Source organism: Alligator mississippiensis, chromosome 12 (genome assembly GCF_030867095.1).
Source record: "Alligator mississippiensis isolate rAllMis1 chromosome 12, rAllMis1, whole genome shotgun sequence".
NCBI classification, from domain to species: Eukaryota; Metazoa; Chordata; order Crocodylia; family Alligatoridae; genus Alligator; species Alligator mississippiensis.
In genome coordinates this window covers 47,685,050-47,705,563 of record NC_081835.1, presented here as the reverse complement: position 1 = coordinate 47,705,563, position 20,514 = coordinate 47,685,050, and the positions used below count along the sequence as shown (strand labels likewise).

The following is a 20,514-nucleotide window of genomic DNA, read 5'->3' as shown; positions in this document are numbered from 1 at the left end:
TGGATGATTTCATCTACTCTGACATCTGTTGGGAAGACCATTCAGCCAGCTCCAGCAAGTCAGCCAACTTATTGGCAGCTATAGACAACTTTTTCTTGACACAGGCTATGGAGGGACTGACTAGGGGTAAAGCCACTCTGGACTTAGTGCTGACTAAAGGGGAAGACATGGTAGGTGACCTGAAGATTGGAGGTACTCTACGCGACAGTGATCATGATCTGATTAGAATCACCATCCACCAAAAGTCTGGGAATTCTGTCAGCAGAACAGAAGTCCTAGACTTCAGAAGGGCAGACTTTGGTAAACTCAGGAGTCTAGTTAGAAAGACCCTTTGCAACCAGTGACTGGACGATTTGTGAGTTCAGGAATGGTGGTGCTTCCTTAAGGAGGCAATTCTCACTGCTCAAAAAGAGGCCATCCCCACGCGGTCAAAAAGATGGAAAGGGGCCAAGAGACCCACTTGGCTGAACAGGGATATTAGGGAACTTCTGAAAAAGAAAAAAGAAACATACCTGCAATGGAAAAACAGTTCAGCATCCAGAAAGAAGTACACTCATATGGCCAGGGTCTGCAGGTATGAAACGTGGAAAGCCAAGGCATGCATGGAGATCAAACTGGCAACCAAAATAAAAGACAACAAAAAGTCCTTCTATAGGTACATAGGGAGCAAGAAAAAATCAAGCTCCACTGTGGGGCCCCTACTGAATACGGGTGGGGGAGGCAGCCCACAGTTGATCCCCTTGAAAAGCCAGAGCTCCTAAATACTTACTTCACATCAGTATTCTTGAAATCAGATGAGAACTCATCACATGTAAAGAGGTACAGAGAATACGGGGAAAACAGCAGTCCACATGAAATCAGTCCTGAACAGGTGAGGGTACTCTTAGAACATTTGGACATTTTCAAATCTCTGGTCCAGATGACCTGCATCCGAGAGTCCTGAAAGAACTGGCCGAGCTCATAGTGGTGCCTCTGGCAAGGTTGTTTGAAGAGTCGTGGAACTCAGGAGTGGTCCTGAATGACTGGAAGAAGGCTAATATGGTACCCATCTTTAAGAAAGGGAAGAGGGATGACCCTGCAAACTATCGACCAGTCAGTCTGACTTCAATCCTGGGAAAAATCTTTGAAAAAATTGTCAGGGAGGCCATCAATAACAAGCTCATAACTGGTGGGGTATTAAGAAGCAACTAGCACAGCTTTGTCAAAGGGAAGTCATGCTTAACAAACCTGGTGTCCTTTTATGACCAGGTAACTAACCAACTGGACACGGGATGTGAGTTTGACACATCCACCTAGACTTCAGTAAGGCCTTTGATACTGTTTCCCATGATATTCTCTCAATTAAGTTGGAGGATACTGGCCTAGACCAGTCTACAGTGAGTTAGGTTGGCAACTGGCTCAGAGACTGATCCCAGAGAGTTGCACTCGATGGGTGGCCTCATCCTGGAGGTCCGCCTCCAGTGGTGTCCCCCAGGGATCAGTGCTTGGGCCAGTGCTCTTTAACATCTTTATCAATGACTTGAATAAGGGAGTGGAAAGCTCAATGATTAAGTTTGCGGATGACACCAAGCTGTGGGGAAATGTGGGCGCATCAGAGGCTAGGGCAAGGATCCAGGATTACCTTGACAGACTGGTCCTATGGGCTGAATACAATCAGATGAGGTTCAACAGGGACAAGTGCCAGGTCCTTCATCTGGGTAGGAAGAACCTTCACCATAACTATACGATGGGGGTGGTCCACTGACTGACACCCCATCCGAAAGGGACTTGGGGGTGACAATCGACCAGAGGATGAATATGAGTCAACAGTGTGAGGAAGTTGCCAGCAGGGCAGTTAGAGCTCTGGCGTGTATCAGCTGACATGTAGCCAGTAGATCCAGGGAGGTGCTCCTCCCCTCTATTCGGTGTTGGTGAGGCCACAACTGGAGTACTGTGTCCAGTTCTGGGCACCACACTTCAGGAAGGATGTGGATAAGCTTGAAAGGGTACAGAGAAGGGCCACCCATATGATTAGGGGCTGCAGGATAGACCCTATGATGAGACTCTGGGAACTGGGTTTGTTCAGTCTGAGTAAGAGAAGGCTGAGAGGTAACTTGATAGCTGCCTACAAGGATGTCAGGGGTGAACACCAAGATCTAGGGGAGGAACTCTTCAGAAAGGCACCCCTTGGGAGGATAAGAACCAATGGGCACAAGATAGTTGAGGAAAAATTTAGGCTAGACATAAGGAAAAACTTCTTTTCCATAACGGCATCTAGAATCTGGAACACACTCCCAGCAGAGGTGGTGCAGTCCCCATCCCTGGAGGTGTTTAAGAGGAGGCTGGACAAGCACCTCATTGAGCTCATTCGAGCCCAATTATCTCCTGCCCATGGCAGGGGGACCAGACTTGAAGAACCAGTGGAATTTGAAATCAATGGCCCCCAGGCAGTCACTGACATAGCAGCCTCTGCCACCTATGCTTCACCTTCCCTGTGAAGGTAAAACAAACAGCAGAGTCCTCTCCATGGTGAGATGTCCTCAGAGAGGGCTTCATGGATTGCTGCAAGGCCCCCGGAGCACCTCGCCACCATGCCTCTTCTGCACTCAGGCAGAGCTGCAGGCAGGCACTTGGTCTGTGAAGCCCTTGCTCTCCTCACTGTCAGAGAAGCTGGTAGCATCTCCCTCCCAGCCCCGAGGTTCTCCCTGCTGCCATTCCTCAGGCTGGAGCTTGTTGGTTTGTTTTGCTGCTTCTTCAGGATCAACTTGAAGATCTTACAGGTCCTTACTGGTCCTTCTATTCTATGATTCTGCAGGTGTCAGGGAGTGCCCAGAGCCCCTGACACCATGCATCTGCCAGGAGCAACAGTATCTAAGAGCCAGGTGCATACACAGCCTGTTGTGGGTCAGGACGTAGTGGCTGAAAAAAATAGACCCCACCTTCTGAATGTCCTGGGGCAACCCTTGCTGATTCCAAAGGCAGGACTCCACAGTTTGCACACCTCTTGGGCCCTGATCTTTTGGGGGCAGAGGCAGAAGTGGAAGAGAACCTTCCCACACCACTGGGCTTGCAGTGTGTCAGGCAGAGATGACCTCAGCCAGGGTATGGCCCATGCACTTGTCCGTCTGTGATTTACTGTATCACAGGAAGTATGATCTGGGGCTGGCATAGCCTAATATGTCTCCTCCCCTGGGAACCCACAGCCCCAGAATGCTGGTGGGGAACCTCACTGAGCATACTACCCAGCTAGCATGGGGAATTATATAGCCATGGCTACAGAGATAAGGTAGAAGGGGGAACTGGAAGAGGACAGCAGCATGACTTTACAGGGAGCACATGCACAAAGCTGCTGAAAGGAAAATGGAGGGAAAAAGGAAGGCGTGGGTGGCACTGCCTGGCCTGGCCGGCACAGATTCAAGGGTGCTGTGCTCCCACTACGGTACTGACAGCTGGATTTTAACAACTACACTGCTGCCATTACACTTTCCACAGTGCAGTAAGGATAGCCAGCTTTTTTCCCCAGCAGTACCAAGCACCCTTCCAAGCTCACAGGCATCTCAGCCCTCTGTTGTCCGTCCCTCCCCCCCCCCCCCCCCCAATACACAGTAAAGTGGCAGCCACTGGTGTAACACTGTGACTGAGGGCTGTGCTTCAGCTCTCTGGACACTGTGCTACTTGTGCAGCAGGACTTGCCGCGGTCAGTCACAAGCAGTTTGCTGCGGCCAGAACCAGAGTTGGAGCTGCAAACCTGGTTCTAGCTGGGGCAGTGCTGGACGACTCTGTACAGATCCTTCACCTCCCTGAGACTCCTTGTGTGCTGCTAGCACCTGCAGGGTGGTCTGCAGGGCTCACATCCAGTTCCTTCAAGAGCTGGGGGTTGCTACTTGGTGCTGCTTTCAGTCTCTCCCCCTCTCTGTCAGGAAGAGGGCTAATTGCCCCTTTTAAATATGGGGTTATGCCAAGCAAGCCACTTCCAAATTGGCTGCCTTGTTTCTAGTCCTGCATCTCCTATTTGGGCAGACTCTTCCACCTCTCTGTGTCCTGCTTTCCCTGGGAGATCTGCCTAAGATAGTTAAATGGCACCATCACCAAATTAGTTTTGCCTACTGAGACTAAAAATCCAGTTCCAGTCTCCACTACACATTCAGAGGCACTACACACCCCAAACAGCATCCATGCAGAGAAGGGGCCTATGCTGGGTTTTGCCCTATTGCTGTGTGGAAAGTGGCTAAACTGAAACCTTTCAGAACCAGACAACCTCCAGGTTCCTGCCACCCCAGCCAAGGTGTGGAGACAGGGCCAAGACAAGGGTGCTAGTTAGGCTGCAGACCTGGGAGAGGAAGATGCAGGTGTATTAGCAGTCCTTCCCAGTTCTCTCTGCTGTGAACTACGTTTCCCACTTCCCATTGCAAAGGAAAACTCCACTTCCTAGAGTGCTTTGCAAAAGAAAACTACGTTTCCCAGAGCCACTTGCAAGGAAAATTTACACAAAAGAGGAGAGTGGCCAGGTTCTCATGCCCACTGGGTTGCAATGAGAAGCTGCAGTCACACATGCCCCGCACGGGTCTGGGGCTCTCTGCCCTGCAGTTGTTCTGCCCCCCTGCAGTGGAAACTCCTCTAGATCTTGCCTCAGGTGAGTGTCACGGCAGGAGAAGCGGTACGTGGGGTGGGGTGGGGGAAGTGGGACCACTGACTCTGTGGAAAGCAGCAAAACAAACCAACAAGCTCCAGCCTGAGGAATGGCAGCAGGGAGAACCTCGGGGTTGGGAGGGAGATGCTACCAGCTTCTCTGACAGTGAGGAGAGCAAGGGCTTCACAGACCAAGTGCCTGCCTGCAGCTCTGCCTGAGTGCAGAAGAGGCATGGTGGCGAGATGCTCCGGGGGCCTTGCAGCAATCCATGAAGCCCTCTCTGAGGACATCTCACCATGGAGAGGACTCTGCTGTTTGTTTTACCTTCACAGGGAAGGTGAAGCATAGGTGGCAGAGGCTGCTATGTCAGTGACTGCCTGGGGGCCATTGATTTCAAATTCCACTGGTCCTTGCAACAGGGCCTGCTGAGAGCTTCCTGGGTGTGCCGGGTACTGTGCAAGAGCTCCCTCCTTCAAAACAGGATTACATAGAGCTTGCCACAAGCACCAGCAAACCTAAGCCTGGCTCAGCAGCTGATCCTGGACTCAGTTGTTCTGTTAGACCTTGCAACTAAGACATTGCCAAGTGGTGTGCAGTTGTGACCATCACAACACAGAGAAATGTGCAAGTGACTAATCCTGGAGCTGAGAAAAGGGCACAGGGGTAATCCTGACAACATTACTGGAAGAGCAGAAGGGAATCTCATGTCAAATTCAACTCTCTTCCATGGGCTTTAGGGCTCAGAGGAGTGGCATGGCCCAATAGATGCTGGTCAGGGAAGTGTTGGGTGTGATGTGCTCTAGGCTGTGTTTTGGCCGTGGAGATAATACTGAGCTGGTCACTTTTCCTCTCTCTGCCTCAGTTTCTCCAGCTGTCCTATAGCTAATAATGAGCCACCCATGCCCATAGCTCACAGAATGGTATTTTGTGGCAGTTAGCACCTTGTCCAAGAATGGGATTTTCACCAGCTTGGAATTGGTCCCATTCTTCTTTCAATGCAGTGAAGTTTTCACTGACTGTGACAGTAACCATTGGGCCGTTGCCTTTTAAAAATCCTGTTTCTTATATTCCTTGTGGAGAGACAGAGAGCTCAGAGAACATCTCTCCCCAGGGAGCCTGGGACTGTTCTGCTTGCAGTGGCATCTCCTGGGGGAAAGGGTCTCTTTACCAATGGGTCCCTTCCCATGTTCTCTCTGCTGGCGCATGAATCCAAGTAGAAAACTTCAGTTCCAAGCTGTTTGTTGAGACAAGGAAGATACCGTGTTTTTTGCCACTGTAGTGTTGCTGAACATGACTTCAGAAAAAAAGCCAATGTTATCTTCTAGGCTGGTGTCCTAGCTTCATGGGTTGTGAACCTTGTTAAATACTGTAACTTGAGTTTTAGCTAAGCAAAATGTGTACAGTATGCACCTATGCAAGGGTAATATGAGCCATTGCAGCTGTAGGGGCCTGGACTGGACTCTTTTAGATGGGGAACCCCATAGGAAAAACGGGGACCTGAATAAAGTTGTACCGGTGACATTTGATGGTCACTTCCTTCTGAGTCAACAGTGAACCAATACCCTTGGTCTGTGTGAAGGGAACTTTGGGCTGGTGGAGGAGCCCTCTTTCAGGTAAGAAGTAAAACCGAAGTCCTGAACAAACATGTCACTTTTTGCAAGAGCCAAGCTGGTGCTCACTGTTCCCATTTTCCAACTCAGGTAGTTGCATTTTGTCTTCCTAAATGCTTCCAGCACTTCCAGCTGGACAGGATCATTTTGATTCTCTGACCTAAGCTATCACAGGGCAGTACTGGAAACCATTACAAGTTGCTGTGTTCCACCCCAGAGACAGCTGTGCTTCTGAGTGATGTGGACTCTCAACCTGTGCCCCAAATATGCTTCTCAGTAGCATATCTGGTAATGGCAATGTCCCCTCTAGAGAAATGACTGGGCTGCCCAGCCAAACTATACCAGCATCCTACAGGACTGCACATGCTGAATGCAAGCATGAGGGTTTTCAGTCAGGCTCTTGACCCCCCCCCCCAACAGCTTCCCACACAGTGGTACTGACAGTGCTGCTGTTCCTTTGGTGGCTACCACCTCACTCAGGCCCCAGCAACTGTATTTCCTAGATGGTTTCCTAGCTGGCCAAGCTGTGCATTGGTCCCAGCAGCCACTCCTATCCCAGTTCCCTTGCCACTCTTGCGCAGCTCTTCCCTCAACCTCTCTGACCCTGTGCTGGATCCTCATCCTTCCCATGCTGCCTTGACTCTTCTTGGGTTTCCATGGCATCACTTAGCCAAGCATGGAGGGGCTGTGCTCACCTGTCCTTGAGAAATCTAGAGAAATATAATTCCTAGAGAAATCTTATTCCTCTGTTAAAGGGGCCCAGGCTGTGACCCTCAACCCACCCATAACTGGCTGACTGGTGCTCCCTGGGGCAGCCTGTAGACCAATGCCATCCTTCTAATGCCACTCTCAGGAGAAGGCCCTGTAAAATAGTTTTCCAGTTAATACCAGCGGGTGATAAAGAAGGTGGTTTGAATTAAACCAAGGGGCTGGAGAGCTCAGGCACTGTCTTCATGCCTTTTAGTGATGCTTGCGGGGCTTGGTCTCACCCCAGCCCTCCAGTTCAAGTATATTTCTATGCTGCAGATTCTTCTCTTTTTTCCCCATTCCAGGCCTGGGGGGCATCTGGATGGAATGGGCCCCAGGGCAATGGTGGGCATCGGGGGTGCCTGGGTGGACCAAGTGCACGGAGCCCTGGAGCATGGCTGAGTGAAGTTCTGTGGTTTCAGGTGCCGGTTACTTTGGCTGAGGTGTCTGAATCTCCCAGAGGCCCTGTGTGGCCAAAGGGCAGAGGCCACTCACCAGCATGCAAGAGAATGACCAGACTGTGCTCTCAGTTGGTAAGGGTTTGCTTGCAGGTAGACACTGCTCTGGCTGATGTGCCTGCATTGACTGTAGCTCATGCTTCTTCTCTGGGCTTTGATCTAGGGTGGTAAACTGGTGAGGCTGTCTTAAGTCACAGTAATAGCAATCCCTGGTGCACCTTATATGGAAGGCCAGAATGGCAGTGTGCCCAAGCCCCCATTCACTCCCTCTGTGTGGGCTGTTTCTCTCTGGAGCTCAAGCTCTCTTCATGGTAGGTGCTGGTCTCCAGGCTCTTTGTAAGTTCAGAAATGGGCAGTTGGCTTAATCCTTGTGTTGTGCCAGAACCTGGTCCCTGGATGTGAGGACTCAGCACATCTGCCATCAGTTGCCTTTCTCCCCTGGACATCTCCAGGCATTTTCCTTCCACCCAGATTGAATGAGTCCTCCAGCTGAGAAAGGTTTGGAGTTTGCAACATACTCCCCCATTTCTTTTCCTTGGGCAGGATTTCCCATTCCCAGTGCTGCTATGATCTCCTGCTTGGAGCAAGGGGAAAAACCGCGTGTCCTGGATCCTCTGGACTCAGAGATGACAGAGATTCCAAGAGTCACAGGTAAGGAAGAAAGTTGTATTGACTCAGGTCCACACTAACATGTCCATGCTGCAGGGCAACAGAATTGCAAGCTGTGTGTTGTGCCAAACAAACCAATTATGTGCTGGAAGACTGCCATTTAGGCACAGAAAGGGTAATGGAATTGTGCCCAAGGAGGCTGACTTCAGGGTGCAATGTAATCTGAATTCTGGTATTTGCTAATGTTTGTGTGTCTACCTCGACAGCCATACTGTTGTTTAGTATGTAACTCTCAGCTGGGCTTTAAAGGTAGCACCTCATGCCAGCTGGAAACCAAATGAAGAACAATTCATGGTAGAAGGGCTGGTGCATTCCAGAGAAAGGTACCCACAGAGTGAGGGGAAGGCCTTTGGTGCATATTCCTCAGGGTGCTGGGGTCTTGTCTCACCTGGATGGAAAGCAGGTGGGTTCTTTTAGCAGGGAGAGCGCACGAGCAACCAGCCATAGGTGAAGTGCCCACCCTATGTGGCACAGGACAATGCAGAGGAGGCAGCTGTCTTAAGGATGGAGTAAACACAGGAGCAGGTGACCCATTTGGCTGGTTCCGGAAGGAAACTGAAAGTTCAGATTGGGTTCTGGGAGGCTCTTCTTCCATCTCATCCTTTCTAAGGTGTTCAGTAGCACACAGAGAATTGGCTAGCTTATCTCTGAGGATGCTGAGGATTTTCAGCCGTAGGCCTGGTCTGCATGAGAAAGTTGTTCTGTGAACTTACGGTTAAATCCCCTGAGTGAAACTGTTACAAGTTCCTGCATATAGATGCTCCAGTTTCAGTTTGAGTGGCTTATTCTGGATACCTCCTACTTCCAACTATTTTGGTTTGTTTGTGCAAAAAAACCAACCTCAATCTGGTTTAACCTGAGGTAAGAGCATTTTCACAGGCTGGGGACTTGCCTGAATGGGGGACTTAGATCACATCTCAAGGTGGAAGGGGTTGGTCCTGTGTACAGGCAGGGTCATGGCATTAATGGCTCAGCCATGTGCAAGTCCCTTCTGGTGGTCCCTATAGCCAACAGGGTGAGTCACAGCCAGATTTCCTCTTTGCTTCTGCAGATGAGGGGATCCCAAGCAACAGCAAGGTGGATGCTCCTGACTCTGAGAAAACAGAACTGCATGAGATGCTGCTGAGAGGATCCAGCCAGGCCACTTCCTGGAGCCTGGAGAGCAAGTGCCAGGTACCACAGGCCTGTCAGGACCCTTCAGGCCAACCTGACCATGGGGAAGGCGCAGGGGAGCTCCATGATGTGACTCCACCCCCAAAAGCCCTGGCCGGGGAGAAGCCCTACAAGTGCATGGCCTGTGGGAAGGGCTTCAGCCAGAGCTCTGATCTCATCCGGCACCAGCGCACCCACACAGGCGAGCGCCCCTACCAGTGCCCAGCCTGTGGCAAGGGCTTTGGCGACAGCTCCACACTACTTAAGCACCACCGCACTCACACAGGGGAGAAGCCCTACAAGTGCATGCAGTGTGGCAAGGCCTTTATCCTCAGCTCCTACCTGCTGCAGCACCAGCGAGTGCATGGCCACGACAGGCCCCACCAGTGTGGCAGCTGTGGGCGCCACTTCAGGCAGAGCACTGAGCTGGTTCAACACAGGCGCGCCCACCTAGGTGAGAAGCCCTACAAGTGCCCAGCCTGTGGCAAGGGCTTCGGCCAGAGCTCTGACCTCATCCGGCACCAGCGCACACACACAGGCGAGAAGCCCTACAAGTGCCCAGCCTGTGGCAAGGGCTTCGGCGACAGCTCCACGCTCATCAAGCACCAGCGCACCCACACTGGTGAGCGGCCCTACAAGTGCCCGGCCTGTGGGAAGGGCTTCGGTGAGAGCTCCACACTCATCAAGCACCAGCGCACACACACCGGTGAGCGCCCCTATGTATGTGCCCAGTGTGGCAAGGCCTTCAGCCTCAGCTCCACCCTCTTCAAGCACCAGCGCACCCACACGGGTGAGCGCCCCTACCCATGTGCCCAGTGCGGTAAAGCTTTCAGCCTCAGCTCCAACCTGCTGCAGCACCAGCGCACACATGCTGGTGAGCGCCCCTACCTGTGTTCCCAGTGTGGCAAGCGCTTCACTCAGAGCTCCAACCTGCTGCAGCACCAGCGCACCCACACTGGCGAGCGCCCCTACCAGTGCACCCAGTGTGGGCGCCACTTCAGCCTCAGCTCCAACCTGGTGCAGCACCAGCGCACGCACCTGGGCGAGCGCCCCTACCAGTGCTCGCAGTGTGGCAAGCGCTTCGGGCTCAGCTCCAACCTGCTGCAGCACCAGCGCACTCACACCGGGGAGCGGCCCTACCCATGTGCCCAGTGCGGCAAGCGCTTTGGTGACAGTTCCACCCTCAGCAAGCACCGCCGGACCCATGCAGGGCAGCATCCACACACCTGTGCCCCAACCAGCAAGCGGGGCCCGGGGGATGGGACCATGTGTCTGCAGCAACCCTGTGGTCACCGGGGTGAGGCCCCTCACCAGGGCACCCAGTGTGGCAAGGTCTTGGGCCAGAGCATTGGTGTGAGCCTACACCAGCACACCCATGCCATGCAGGAGTCCTGCAAGGACTGGCCGCTCTGTGCTGTGGCATCCTGCCCTTGACCTTGGCTGCCAGGCTCTTCTGCACCATGGCACCCTGCCCCAACTTAGGCCAGCAGGTCTTGGGGGACTATATGTCTGCTAAGGGGGACAAAATGTCTGCCAGAGAGGAACAAAATGTCCATCAGAGGGACAAGATGTCCACATGGGTCTCTGCAGCCCAGTAGCCGTATCCCAGAAGCATGGGATGGATGAAAGTGCCTCAAGCAGACAACCCCTGGCTGTACAAGGCTGCCCAGGTGCCATCAAACCTCTGACCACCTGCTGGCCTCTTCTGTCCCCAGTGTTGTAGTCTCTGAAGCTCTGCAGGTGCAGAAAGGACCTCAGGCTTTCACCGTGTGAGGTTGGTAAATGCCTGCGTGAGGAGGGCTCTTCTGCAGTTAGGCTTCTACAGAGCTGGCCCCATGGAGGCACCTTCAGTATCAGCCTTGTGCCATTTGGGCTGGGAATAGCTACTGCTTCACCCCTGAGCGCTGCCATGGGGCACTGCCCCAGCCGTACAGCGTAGAATGAGGAAACCTGCTCGGGTGGTGTGCACTAAAGTCTGACTTGCACACAAATGTAGGACTTGGCTCCCAGTATGCCTCTGTGAGGAGGGGGAGAGGAACGAGCAGGGGAAGACCATCTGTAGGGAAAGGAGTGGCAATGGTTGAGTAGCTAATCCCCACTTCTCCAGTTTAGTGGAATAGAGCTAAGAAAAGGGGAAAAAACTAGGCCAGATCCTGAGGGGAAGGTTTCTGTGGGTGAGATCTGTGAAGCTATGAGGCTGGCAGGCCAGGTGGCCACCCTGTCACCTGAGTCATTTCACAGTGGATTGGATGTAAAGAGCTCTCCTCAGATGTTAATGGTCCTAGGAAAAATAATGTCTCTAAATGCAGGGAAAGAACTGGGCCAACACCACAAGGCAGGCATGACTCTGGGAAGACTTCGGTGTCACAGCCTGGCATGAAAATATTACACGGCTGTCACATGTCCATGGAGTCTGAAAAGATCCCAGGTGATAATTCTTAAGAAAAGCTGAACTGATCATGCATGTGCAGTTGATAGTTATGCCTACTTGGGAGTTGTCTGAACTGGAGGTTTCTAACCTGAAAGTAGACATCTTGGCTCCCTTTGTTTCCTTCCCAGTGAGCGCATGGTGCTATGTGGGATATTTCTGTGAACTCTGATAGAGAACTGTTGCAGTTTGCATCCAATAAAGAGACCTGATATGTTTTAGCCAATTGCCTTTTCCAGCACCTGGGAATTCTTTCTTTCCTTCACCCTGGTTGTTTGCTTTTTTGTAGTGCCCTGTAACACCCCATGTATTTGACAGACATAAACCAACAGTCCCCTTCCCAAAGTGCTAAGAATCTCTCATCAGCTCCCCTCCATCCCCTGAACAGAGAGCACAGCCCATGTCTATGTCTGTGGGGGAATTAAGTAGATACCTGGAGGATTTCAGCAGAATCTTAACGAAACAGGAGAAGCTTAAAGCGCCCCTCTCCTGACTTGACAGCTTGGTACAGCACAGGTGGCGACAGCTGTGAACATGCCCCCTCTGGGAAAGGAAACCAGCTCCAGTCATTCTGGAGAGCTCATGGCCTGCAGGTGCAGGGAGCTGTCCCAAGGTTGGGCAGCCTGGAAGGAACTGTGCAGTGTGTCAGCTCTGGGATATAGGTAAGGATATCCTCCATAAAACAGGACTGCCCTGTCATTATTAACAGAGAGGTATCTGCTTCCCCATCAAAGACAAAAGAACTGGGGTACTCTGTAAGCAACAGCAGGGACATTTAGCAGCTCCAAAGAACGTCACACAAATTAATTGAATGAGGCACCTTTGGCCATGTTTTCATGACACAAGTAAAACCACCCCACAACAGCAGAAGCAACAAGAAATGTGCAAGTCAGCAGTACTCTGTAAGCCTGAGCCCTGGGCTCTGCAGCTATCTGCCAGGTGTGCCATGCTAGCCTGGTGCAGTGGCTTGAGTCAGTCTGAGCCTATGCTGACCCCCAGGGGCAGATGTGCTTGCACCCCCCTCTGATTCCCTGTCTGCCCAAAGTTTAAAACCAGCTGACTAGCAGTGGCAGCAACATTTCAAGTCAGGCAGTTCTGAGGGAGTCATTTGACTTCATGGCTCATTATGAAGTACTTGCCCCTTTCTAAATTCATTCCAAAGGTGTTAACGACCTTTTCTTCTTTGTAATGGTCTTTGTGTTCCACCTGTTAAGCTCTCCTTTGCTTTGGATTTGGCTGTCTGGTAATGAAGTTCCTATTTCACAGCCCTGCAGATTGTTTTTAACTCATTCCTATGAAGTTAGATTTGTTTTTCCTTCAATCTTAAACTGAGTAATACAGCCCTAGGCCCCTAGCATATTAGTAAAGCTTTTAGTCTATTTTTAACTGGAAAAAAATATGTGTTGTTTTATATGCGATGATGCACCTCACTACCTGCACCCCCCTTTTCAAAATTATAGATCCATCCATGGTGGCACCAGTTCTTTTCATATATCCTCCCAGGCCTCTGTACAATCAAGGGCAAGTCCTGGGTCTCCATTCACTGTTTGGACAGTGCAGTTATGGTTCTGCACAGGGGTTAGAGAGTAACACCTCAGCCCAGGCCTGGAGACTAGCTAAGTACCTGGCTAGTAGGGTATGCTGGAAAACCACTACTGCCCCACCAGTCCACAGTGATAAAGCTCTGTGCTGGAAGCAGTGGGCTAATTGATGCAGATGCTAATTGAGGCAGTGACTTGCCTGTGTGGTACATCCATCATCAGCAATCCCTCACAGCTGAGGATGATGGTCTTCTATGATTGCCTTATCTGTGGGTCCAAAGACGGCTGACAAGGCCAATTCGGGATCCACGTGTTTTTCTGCAACTCAGGCACATGTTTCCGTGCAGGGTGTGTGGCTCTGGATTCTTGGTTTGGTCTGTGACACTGTTTCTGCCACTCCCACTTTTCTGTCTCCTGTTGTGAGGTTTCAAAGTACCGAAATCCCTGCGATTGACTCTTCTTCCATTTAGGGTGGTCCTGGGTAATACTCTCCTATGAGCTGATGCCAGTATTGCATTTTTTTCCAAGTTGGCCTTGAGGACATCCTTGCCCTCCTCTTAAGCATACCTCTTGACTGAGCTGGGAGAATAAAACTTGCTTTGGGAATCTGGAACTGGACATCTGGATAACATGGTCAGAACAGCAAAATTGATCTTGGATGATCATCGCCTCAATGCTTGTGGTGTTTGCTCATGAGAAGACGCTAACATTGGTGTGCATGTCTTCCCACTGGATTCAAAGGATCTTCCACAGGCAGCGTTGGTGGTATTTCTCCAGTGGGTTGAGGTGTCTCCTGTACATTGTCTATGTCTCAGCTCCATACAGTAAGGTAGGGATCATGACTGCTTGATAAACCATGAACTTGGTTTCCAATCTGATGTCACAATCTTTAAATATCCATTTCCTTAGGCATTGAAAGGCTGCATTTGCACATTTGAGGTGATGGATTTCTTTGTTGACATCAGCCTTCTGCAAGAGATGGCTTCCAAGGTACAGGAAATACTCAATGTTCTCCAGAATCTCACCATAGATCTGAATTACCAGAACTGGGGACTGCTCATTAAGATCTTGTTGATGGAAGACCTTAACAGTCAGAAGACAAAGGTCCTCCATCAACAAGCTCTGTGGCACATAGGAGCTGTATAAACCAGGTGGCTGCTGGGCTTCTCTCAGGAGTGCAGCCCCCAAGGCTTAGACAGCCTTTCCCACAGGACAGATTGGTGAGCTAGTGGCTTCCAGAGCAGCCACGGCCCCTACCATGGGAGTGCAAAAGACACAGCTTCACGTGGGGCTTTGTTTCACATGTGGAAGTAAGGTGCATAGAAAGGGTCCTCTCAGGTCAGTAAACACTGTTCCCCCTACCTCACCCACTCCTGAGCCACTGATCCCAGCCAAACCGGATAGTAACCTGCTTCCGCCTGGTTTGGCAGTGAACATAAAGAAGGCACAGAGCAGGGAGAGATCACATTGCAAATACAGTTGCTTCTCCCCATTTAAACCTGAGTGCACCCAGCTATGGCTGCATATTCACAAAATGTTCTAGTAGCTTACAGGCGCTGAAAACTTCAGGCTCTGTGACTTGTCTCAGTCCCATCCCCACCCCTCTGAGCCAAAAGGCAAATGTGTTATTGCCAGGAAGCCAAGGGACAATAAATCCAGTGGGGTAAATTGGTGCCCTGTCATGCTCACTTTAAGCTACTCAAGAGCCACAAAGGGGCAGAAATCCTGCAGGGAGCTCCTGGCATGTGGGAGTGTCTAGAGGGTACAGGCAGCTGAAGGTGTTTCAAGCTGCATATTAAACACCTGCTGGAGCAGGGACTGGAACCCAGGTCCTCCTGCACAGAAGCCCTAATGAAAGTAGAACTGTGCCAATTTTCATGGGGAAGGGCATGGCATTCCAGACTACTCTTATGGTATTATGCTTAGTACAGTCACCTCAGTAGTGGAAGACCCATATCCAAATCCACTCTCCAAAATCTCACACCTTTTAAGATCCCCTCCTGTTTTGTGCATCTAGCTCCAAATATTTTTTTTAGCTGAAAGTGGCAAATCTGACCTGAATTGGTGACTTTGGAATGACCAGAACTTAATTTTTTTCCAGCCAATGTACTATTTCCCCATAGGAAATATTGGAATTAGTAGTAGTACGTGTAACAGTAGGAGCAGTGAGCTAGTATATCTCTTGTGGTACCACACAGAGGCCAAGTGAGCTAGTCTCACTGTGCTGAGCATGGACATTGTAAAGAGAAAGCCTCTGTCTCGAACTGTTCCCAGTCTACAGAACAGGTAGATCAGGTGGACAGGTCCCACATCTAGGAATATAATTAGGCCATTTACTTGGAACTTGGGGCATTCCCGAGCTATGGAAACCCTCTGGGGGAGTTTTTTTCTTTCTTGCTGTTTTGGTGTTGTTATACACTGTTTTGCACTGTTATACACTGTATGTCTGGCAGCCCCGTGGTCTACCTGCTTGTCTGTAGCAGCTGAGGCAAAGGATGTCCCTTCCATTGGTCTCTGAGATGGGTTTTCTTCTGGAAATCGCACCTCACAGAGATGGTGCTCTTGTAGTGCAAATTCCCTGCAGCTCCCTCCATGAAGTGTGGCCGCCTGGGGTGGTGAAGTCAAGGAACCGTGGGCACTGTGGCAGAAGCCAAGACAAAAATGGTACTCTTCTTTCATTGACACGTAGTGTCCCCCTTTTCCCAGTAGAGGGCAGGAGCAAAACCTACCACCTCTTTTCATCTAAGTATATGGGGAGGGGGTCAATCTCAAAGCTGGCAGAGGTTTTGAGAAATCAGCCTCCCACAGGGCCCCGCAGAGGCTCCTGGGATCCAGTAGTGGGGAACCTAGGCAGGGAAATATACTGACAGCAGATGGCTTTTTGGTCTAGGATAAGCCATTGTGGGATAGCCTGAAGGAAAAGGGGCAACAATGGTTTCCTTTTAGGACAATCACTGAGTTCCATGTGCCCTCAATAGGAAAGACTGTGTGGTGTTCATTATATAGGCTTTATGCCTATGGATACATTTGCCATGTGATGTGTGTGTGTTGTACGTATGTGAATCATGTTGTATATATGCATGCATCGTGTTTTGTACATGTTATCTGTCCTCTCTCATATGTGTGTTGCATGTAATTTTGTTGTGTCTGTGCAATGGGCTGCAAATGTTGTGTGGCTTCTGCATATAGGCATGTGGTGGCCATGTCCTGTATGTATGCCTATGTGATGTGTTTTGTCTTCAGATGTGTGTTTGCCTGAAGAGTGTGGCATATGTGTGTGCAAGGGGTGTGTGATGTGTACCTGTATGCCAAGACTAAGCCTGCACATGTGCATGCAGTAAGTGAGCGTGTTTGTGAGCTCCTGATGCACGTGCACTCCCTGTGCTATATGCACTCAGGCCCCCCCAGCCCAGAAGCCTTTCTATTTTTGCAACCCCTCTGGGGCCTGGCCGGAGCACGCTTACATTCCTTGTATGCAAGCACTGTCAGATAAATAAATCTGAACGTCCGGGCTGGCACTATGTGGGCCATGCAAGCCATGAGTCATTCAGGGCCTGGCCTGCTGCCTGGTGTCTCCCTCGTCCTTGTGCTGGCCTGCAGGAACCTGGAGATGTTCTGATTTCCTTATCACCTCTCCACACTTTCCCCTCGCACCCAATCCCCTACAGATCAAGGGACTGTCTGTCTGATCCCCATGGCAGGCAGGGCCTTGGCAGAAGGGTGAAGGGAAGTCACATTGTAGCTGCCTGCTGTGTGCTTAGCCAGAGGAGAAAGCGAGGATTTCCTGTCCCAGAGCAAGTGCTTCCCACCTCCACCCAGAGGCAGCACCCCTTTGAGACTGTGGAGCAGGACATTCCCATTGGGCTTTGTGCAGAGAACCACCCTCTTTCCCTGTACACAGTTCCCTGGTGTGTCATGGGGAGGTACATATTACAGGCAGAACCCTGTGCATCACATGACTGTCCTGCCATGGAGGTGGCCACCTTGCTCCCACGCTGCCATGTGCCACTGCCTGGAATCTCATTCACCCACTGGAGGCTAGGAAATAACCCCCAAATGGAAATCCAATGTATACAATACAGATGCAGCCTAAGTCTGAAGACTGCCTAAAACTACTGCTTCAGGATCTCAGTGACACTAGGTGCATCTACATGTTCATTAATGTGCAGTAGTTATTGTGCATTTAGTTTAGTACTTGCTTAATGAAGTACTAAGTAAATGCACGGTAACTAGAGTTACTGCACAGTAGCGCCAGTGAATGCCTTTTTCGTGCTGCTGCTGTGCAATAGCCCAATAATACTGCACAGTAGCATATTAGCACTGTTTGTGCTGTGACATGCTACTGTGCAGTGTTATTAGGCTACTGCGCATTAGGGGGTCTTGTGCAGATGCGCCCACTGAAACCTAGTGGCGGTCCCTTCGGTATTGATGTGGGTAATTATTTCAGTACCAATGAATTAGTACAGATACATTCTTCTACTGTGCTCATCACCGGCTGCTGCGGGCTGGGAGGGGAGTAGGGTGCTGCTGTGCTGGGAGTGGTGGCCCATCTGATGGGGGTAAGGAGTGGGTAGTGGCTGTCAATGATTGCTGAGGTGAGGAAAACAGTACATCATCCTCAGACTGAAAGCCACCTTGCCTCTTGTCCAAAAGAGGGAGCCAGAGGAGAGGTAACAATGGTCTCTGTGGACAAACATGTCATCTTCCTCTTGGTCACCAAACCAAACCTGCCTTCCACACACTGCCATCCCTATCCAGGAGCCAAAAGCACTAGCTCCCCTGACTAGAGCAGAGGCACAAGATAAACCTGGGTCATGTCTGACAGCAGCATCACCTCTGCTGCATCACCACATTACAATGTGCAGTGTAGACATGCTGCAAACTGTAACACACTTTATTTACCCACTGATTCTGGGACACATCTAGTCCAACTATATGCAGACAACTTCCTTGACCAGGAGTCCCAGTCTCACACCAATGCCTAGCTCTTTGTGAGCACCTCTGATTGCTAGGCAGAGTGCTCCTGCTGCTCACACAGCTCTCTCCACCCAGAGCTGTGCATAGAGGAAGTAACACCAGGGCATTTCTTCCCAAGACTCAACAAGAACTTGGAAGATGATGTGGAAACGCCCCTGTGGTGATGCCTCCCGTGGCAATATTCAATTATATTCTCCTACTCTTATTATATACCTCTTCTTTCTGCATAGAAAGAAGGAACTGTGAATGAACAGGTAATTTAATCCATTGGTTTGTCAGCAAACATTAATTTTGAAATGGGATCCTTAAAAAAATCTAATGCCCTGGTCTGGACTACTTTCTGTACCAAATTATTTTACTAATGGTGCAAAGCAGTCAAACTTCCCACAGAGAAAAACCCGCTGCAATCTTGGGCTTCAGCTGGAGACATGTTTTAGGACCAGTGGCTATTTGCTGTCCTTCCTGAGTGATGATTTATCTGTGAGCACAGGCTGAAGGATGGTTTTCTACTGCAGAGAATGCCAGGAAGAACTTCCTCCTTTCAATAGCTGCCATCTCCTTTGTCCCCATTGGGGGTGAAATTACAGGCTGTTCATGGCCTGTCTCAAAAATAGTCACTGCCTCCTGTTGTTCGAAGCGGCGTTAGCAGGGCAGAGCAGGGGGTGACCTGACACAGCTGGGAGTGGGGGAGCAGTCAACACAGAGCAGAGCTCTGGGCCTCATCTCTCTGCTAGCTGCTGTCTGTTTTCAGCTCTGCAGTCCACTTATTCTCCCTCTGTTCAAACAGCTTCAATTTGTTTGGCACTTAATGCCGGCTGGAGCCAGAGCTGTGTGTCTGGGCTGCCCCAGCACAATGGCTCTTTGTTCCTGTCTGCTTGCTGAATTTGTTCCCTCCTTGTCTGTCCCTTGTCTGCTTCAGCAATTATCCTAATTAACAATGCTCCTTCCCTGTACTCTGCCTTATTGGCTGCTTTGGGCTGTCTCCCAGAGTCCTCTTCCTCCCTCCAACTGTGCAGGTGCAAGAGAGCAGTATCTGCCTCCAGCAAGAAGCCAGGGAGCACATGCAACACAGCAGGGCACAAGGGATTCACCTTCACAGGCCACAGAGCACCTAGGCCAGCAGAAGCCTCATGGCTGCCCTGTGGCGCGTCCCCTGAACCACGACCTGCGTACCTTGTTACAGCTGGGCCACGATGGCACATCCTGGAGACGCCACTGCTGAGATTCCAATATGGGGGGCAAAAAGGTTCATGCTGCTGGGCCCCTGTGATGGACCAAAAGGCCCGGAGGCCTCGGCTGCAAAGCTTGCCCTGACAGCTGAAGATAACTGCAACTTCCCGTTTCCTTCAGAAGCAGAAGGGCAACCAGTCTGCAGGGTAGGCTGCTCGGTCTCCTCCACAACAGACCCCCGAGGTTCTTTGAACCTTTACACTCTAGCACTGTGGCCTGTGTGTGATGGGTATGGATAGGGCTCCATAACAGGAGTCTGGCTGTAGGAGAAGAAAGAAAGGCTCTGGCTGGCTCTTCTCCACAGTGAATTGCAGCTGGCCTGCATCCATACTGATGCTGTTAGCAGGCATGTGTGTATGCTCCACCTGCTGGGCTGGAAACACATTCCCAGAGGTCCCTGGGCAGCTCTCTAAGTGAATGCTCCTTCCTTCTCCTTCTGTTTCACAGGGTGGACCTTGTCTGTGCAATGCTACTGGGACTTGCCCCTTAAAAGTCAACTTTAGGCGAGACCCAGTACCAGTGTCCTGACCACTATGTCTGTAGAACAGAGAAAGAGGCCTGGCCTGACCATAGCTTATGCAATCACCCTCTGTTCACCCGAATTCCCCGTAGCTGGGGTCCTCACCAGCACCTATCTACCCATCTCGTCCTATCCTGTTGTGCAGTGCTGCTGAGCTCTGTTCGAGAGCTGCCTCCTTCTTTTCCAGACGTCAGTTTATCTCAGATGTGGGCGAAATGAGTCTGCTTCCTGTGGGCTGTTAGGCCTGCCCTGCTGCTAACAGGAACTCTTCTCACCTGCAGTCGGTTGCTGAAAGCTTCAAAAGCGTGGTTGGAGTTTCCATTGCAAAGCTGAGCTGGGCCTGCCATTGACGTTGCTATGACTGACCTTCTTTTTCAAGATGGGGTAATCCGTGTTGCTTAACAGAAAGCCTCAGCTCACAAATAAACCATCATGCAGGAAGGACAGCAAGTGACCATGTCTCTAGCTGAAGCCTCCGCCTAAGATGCCAATGGGTTGCTCTCTGTGGGAAGTTTGACTGCTCTGAACCATTATTAAAATAATTTGGTACAGAAAATAGTTTGAAGGGGTGAC

At 50.7% G+C, this 20,514-nt stretch overlaps 1 protein-coding gene across 2 annotated transcripts; it reads left to right on the top strand.

Moving 5' to 3' along the window:
* Window positions 1-4,442: 4,442 nt before the first annotated feature.
* On the top strand, window positions 4,443-11,899 carry LOC102571024 (zinc finger protein ZFP2). 2 transcript variants are annotated; one of them, XM_059715436.1, is made up of 4 exons: window positions 4,524-4,612; window positions 7,389-7,499; window positions 7,968-8,075; window positions 9,145-11,899. In XM_059715436.1, exons 2-4 carry the CDS (start codon window positions 7,466-7,468, stop codon window positions 10,677-10,679), a joined length of 1,677 nt encoding a protein of 558 aa, XP_059571419.1. In that variant the 5' UTR covers window positions 4,524-4,612; window positions 7,389-7,465; the 3' UTR covers window positions 10,680-11,899. The 2 variants fall into 2 exon arrangements, with proteins under 2 accessions (XP_019331482.1, XP_059571419.1); XM_019475937.2 differs by lacking the exon at window positions 7,389-7,499 and having other exon boundaries at window positions 4,443-4,612.
* Window positions 11,900-20,514: the final 8,615 nt, after the last annotated feature.

What these genes read in the sequence shown, in the direction of transcription:
- LOC102571024 (XM_019475937.2), top strand. Translation starts at nt 4,531, where the DNA reads ATGCCCCGCACGGGTCTGGGGCTCTCTGCCCTGCAGTTGTTCTGCCCC. An exon ending in TCCTCTAGATCTTGCCTCAG is followed by an intron (nt 4,613 to 7,967) that starts GTGAGTGTCACG and finishes TTCCTTGGGCAG; the next exon opens with GATTTCCCATTCCCAGTGCT. An exon ending in AGAGATTCCAAGAGTCACAG is followed by an intron (nt 8,076 to 9,144) that starts GTAAGGAAGAAA and finishes TTGCTTCTGCAG; the next exon opens with ATGAGGGGATCCCAAGCAAC.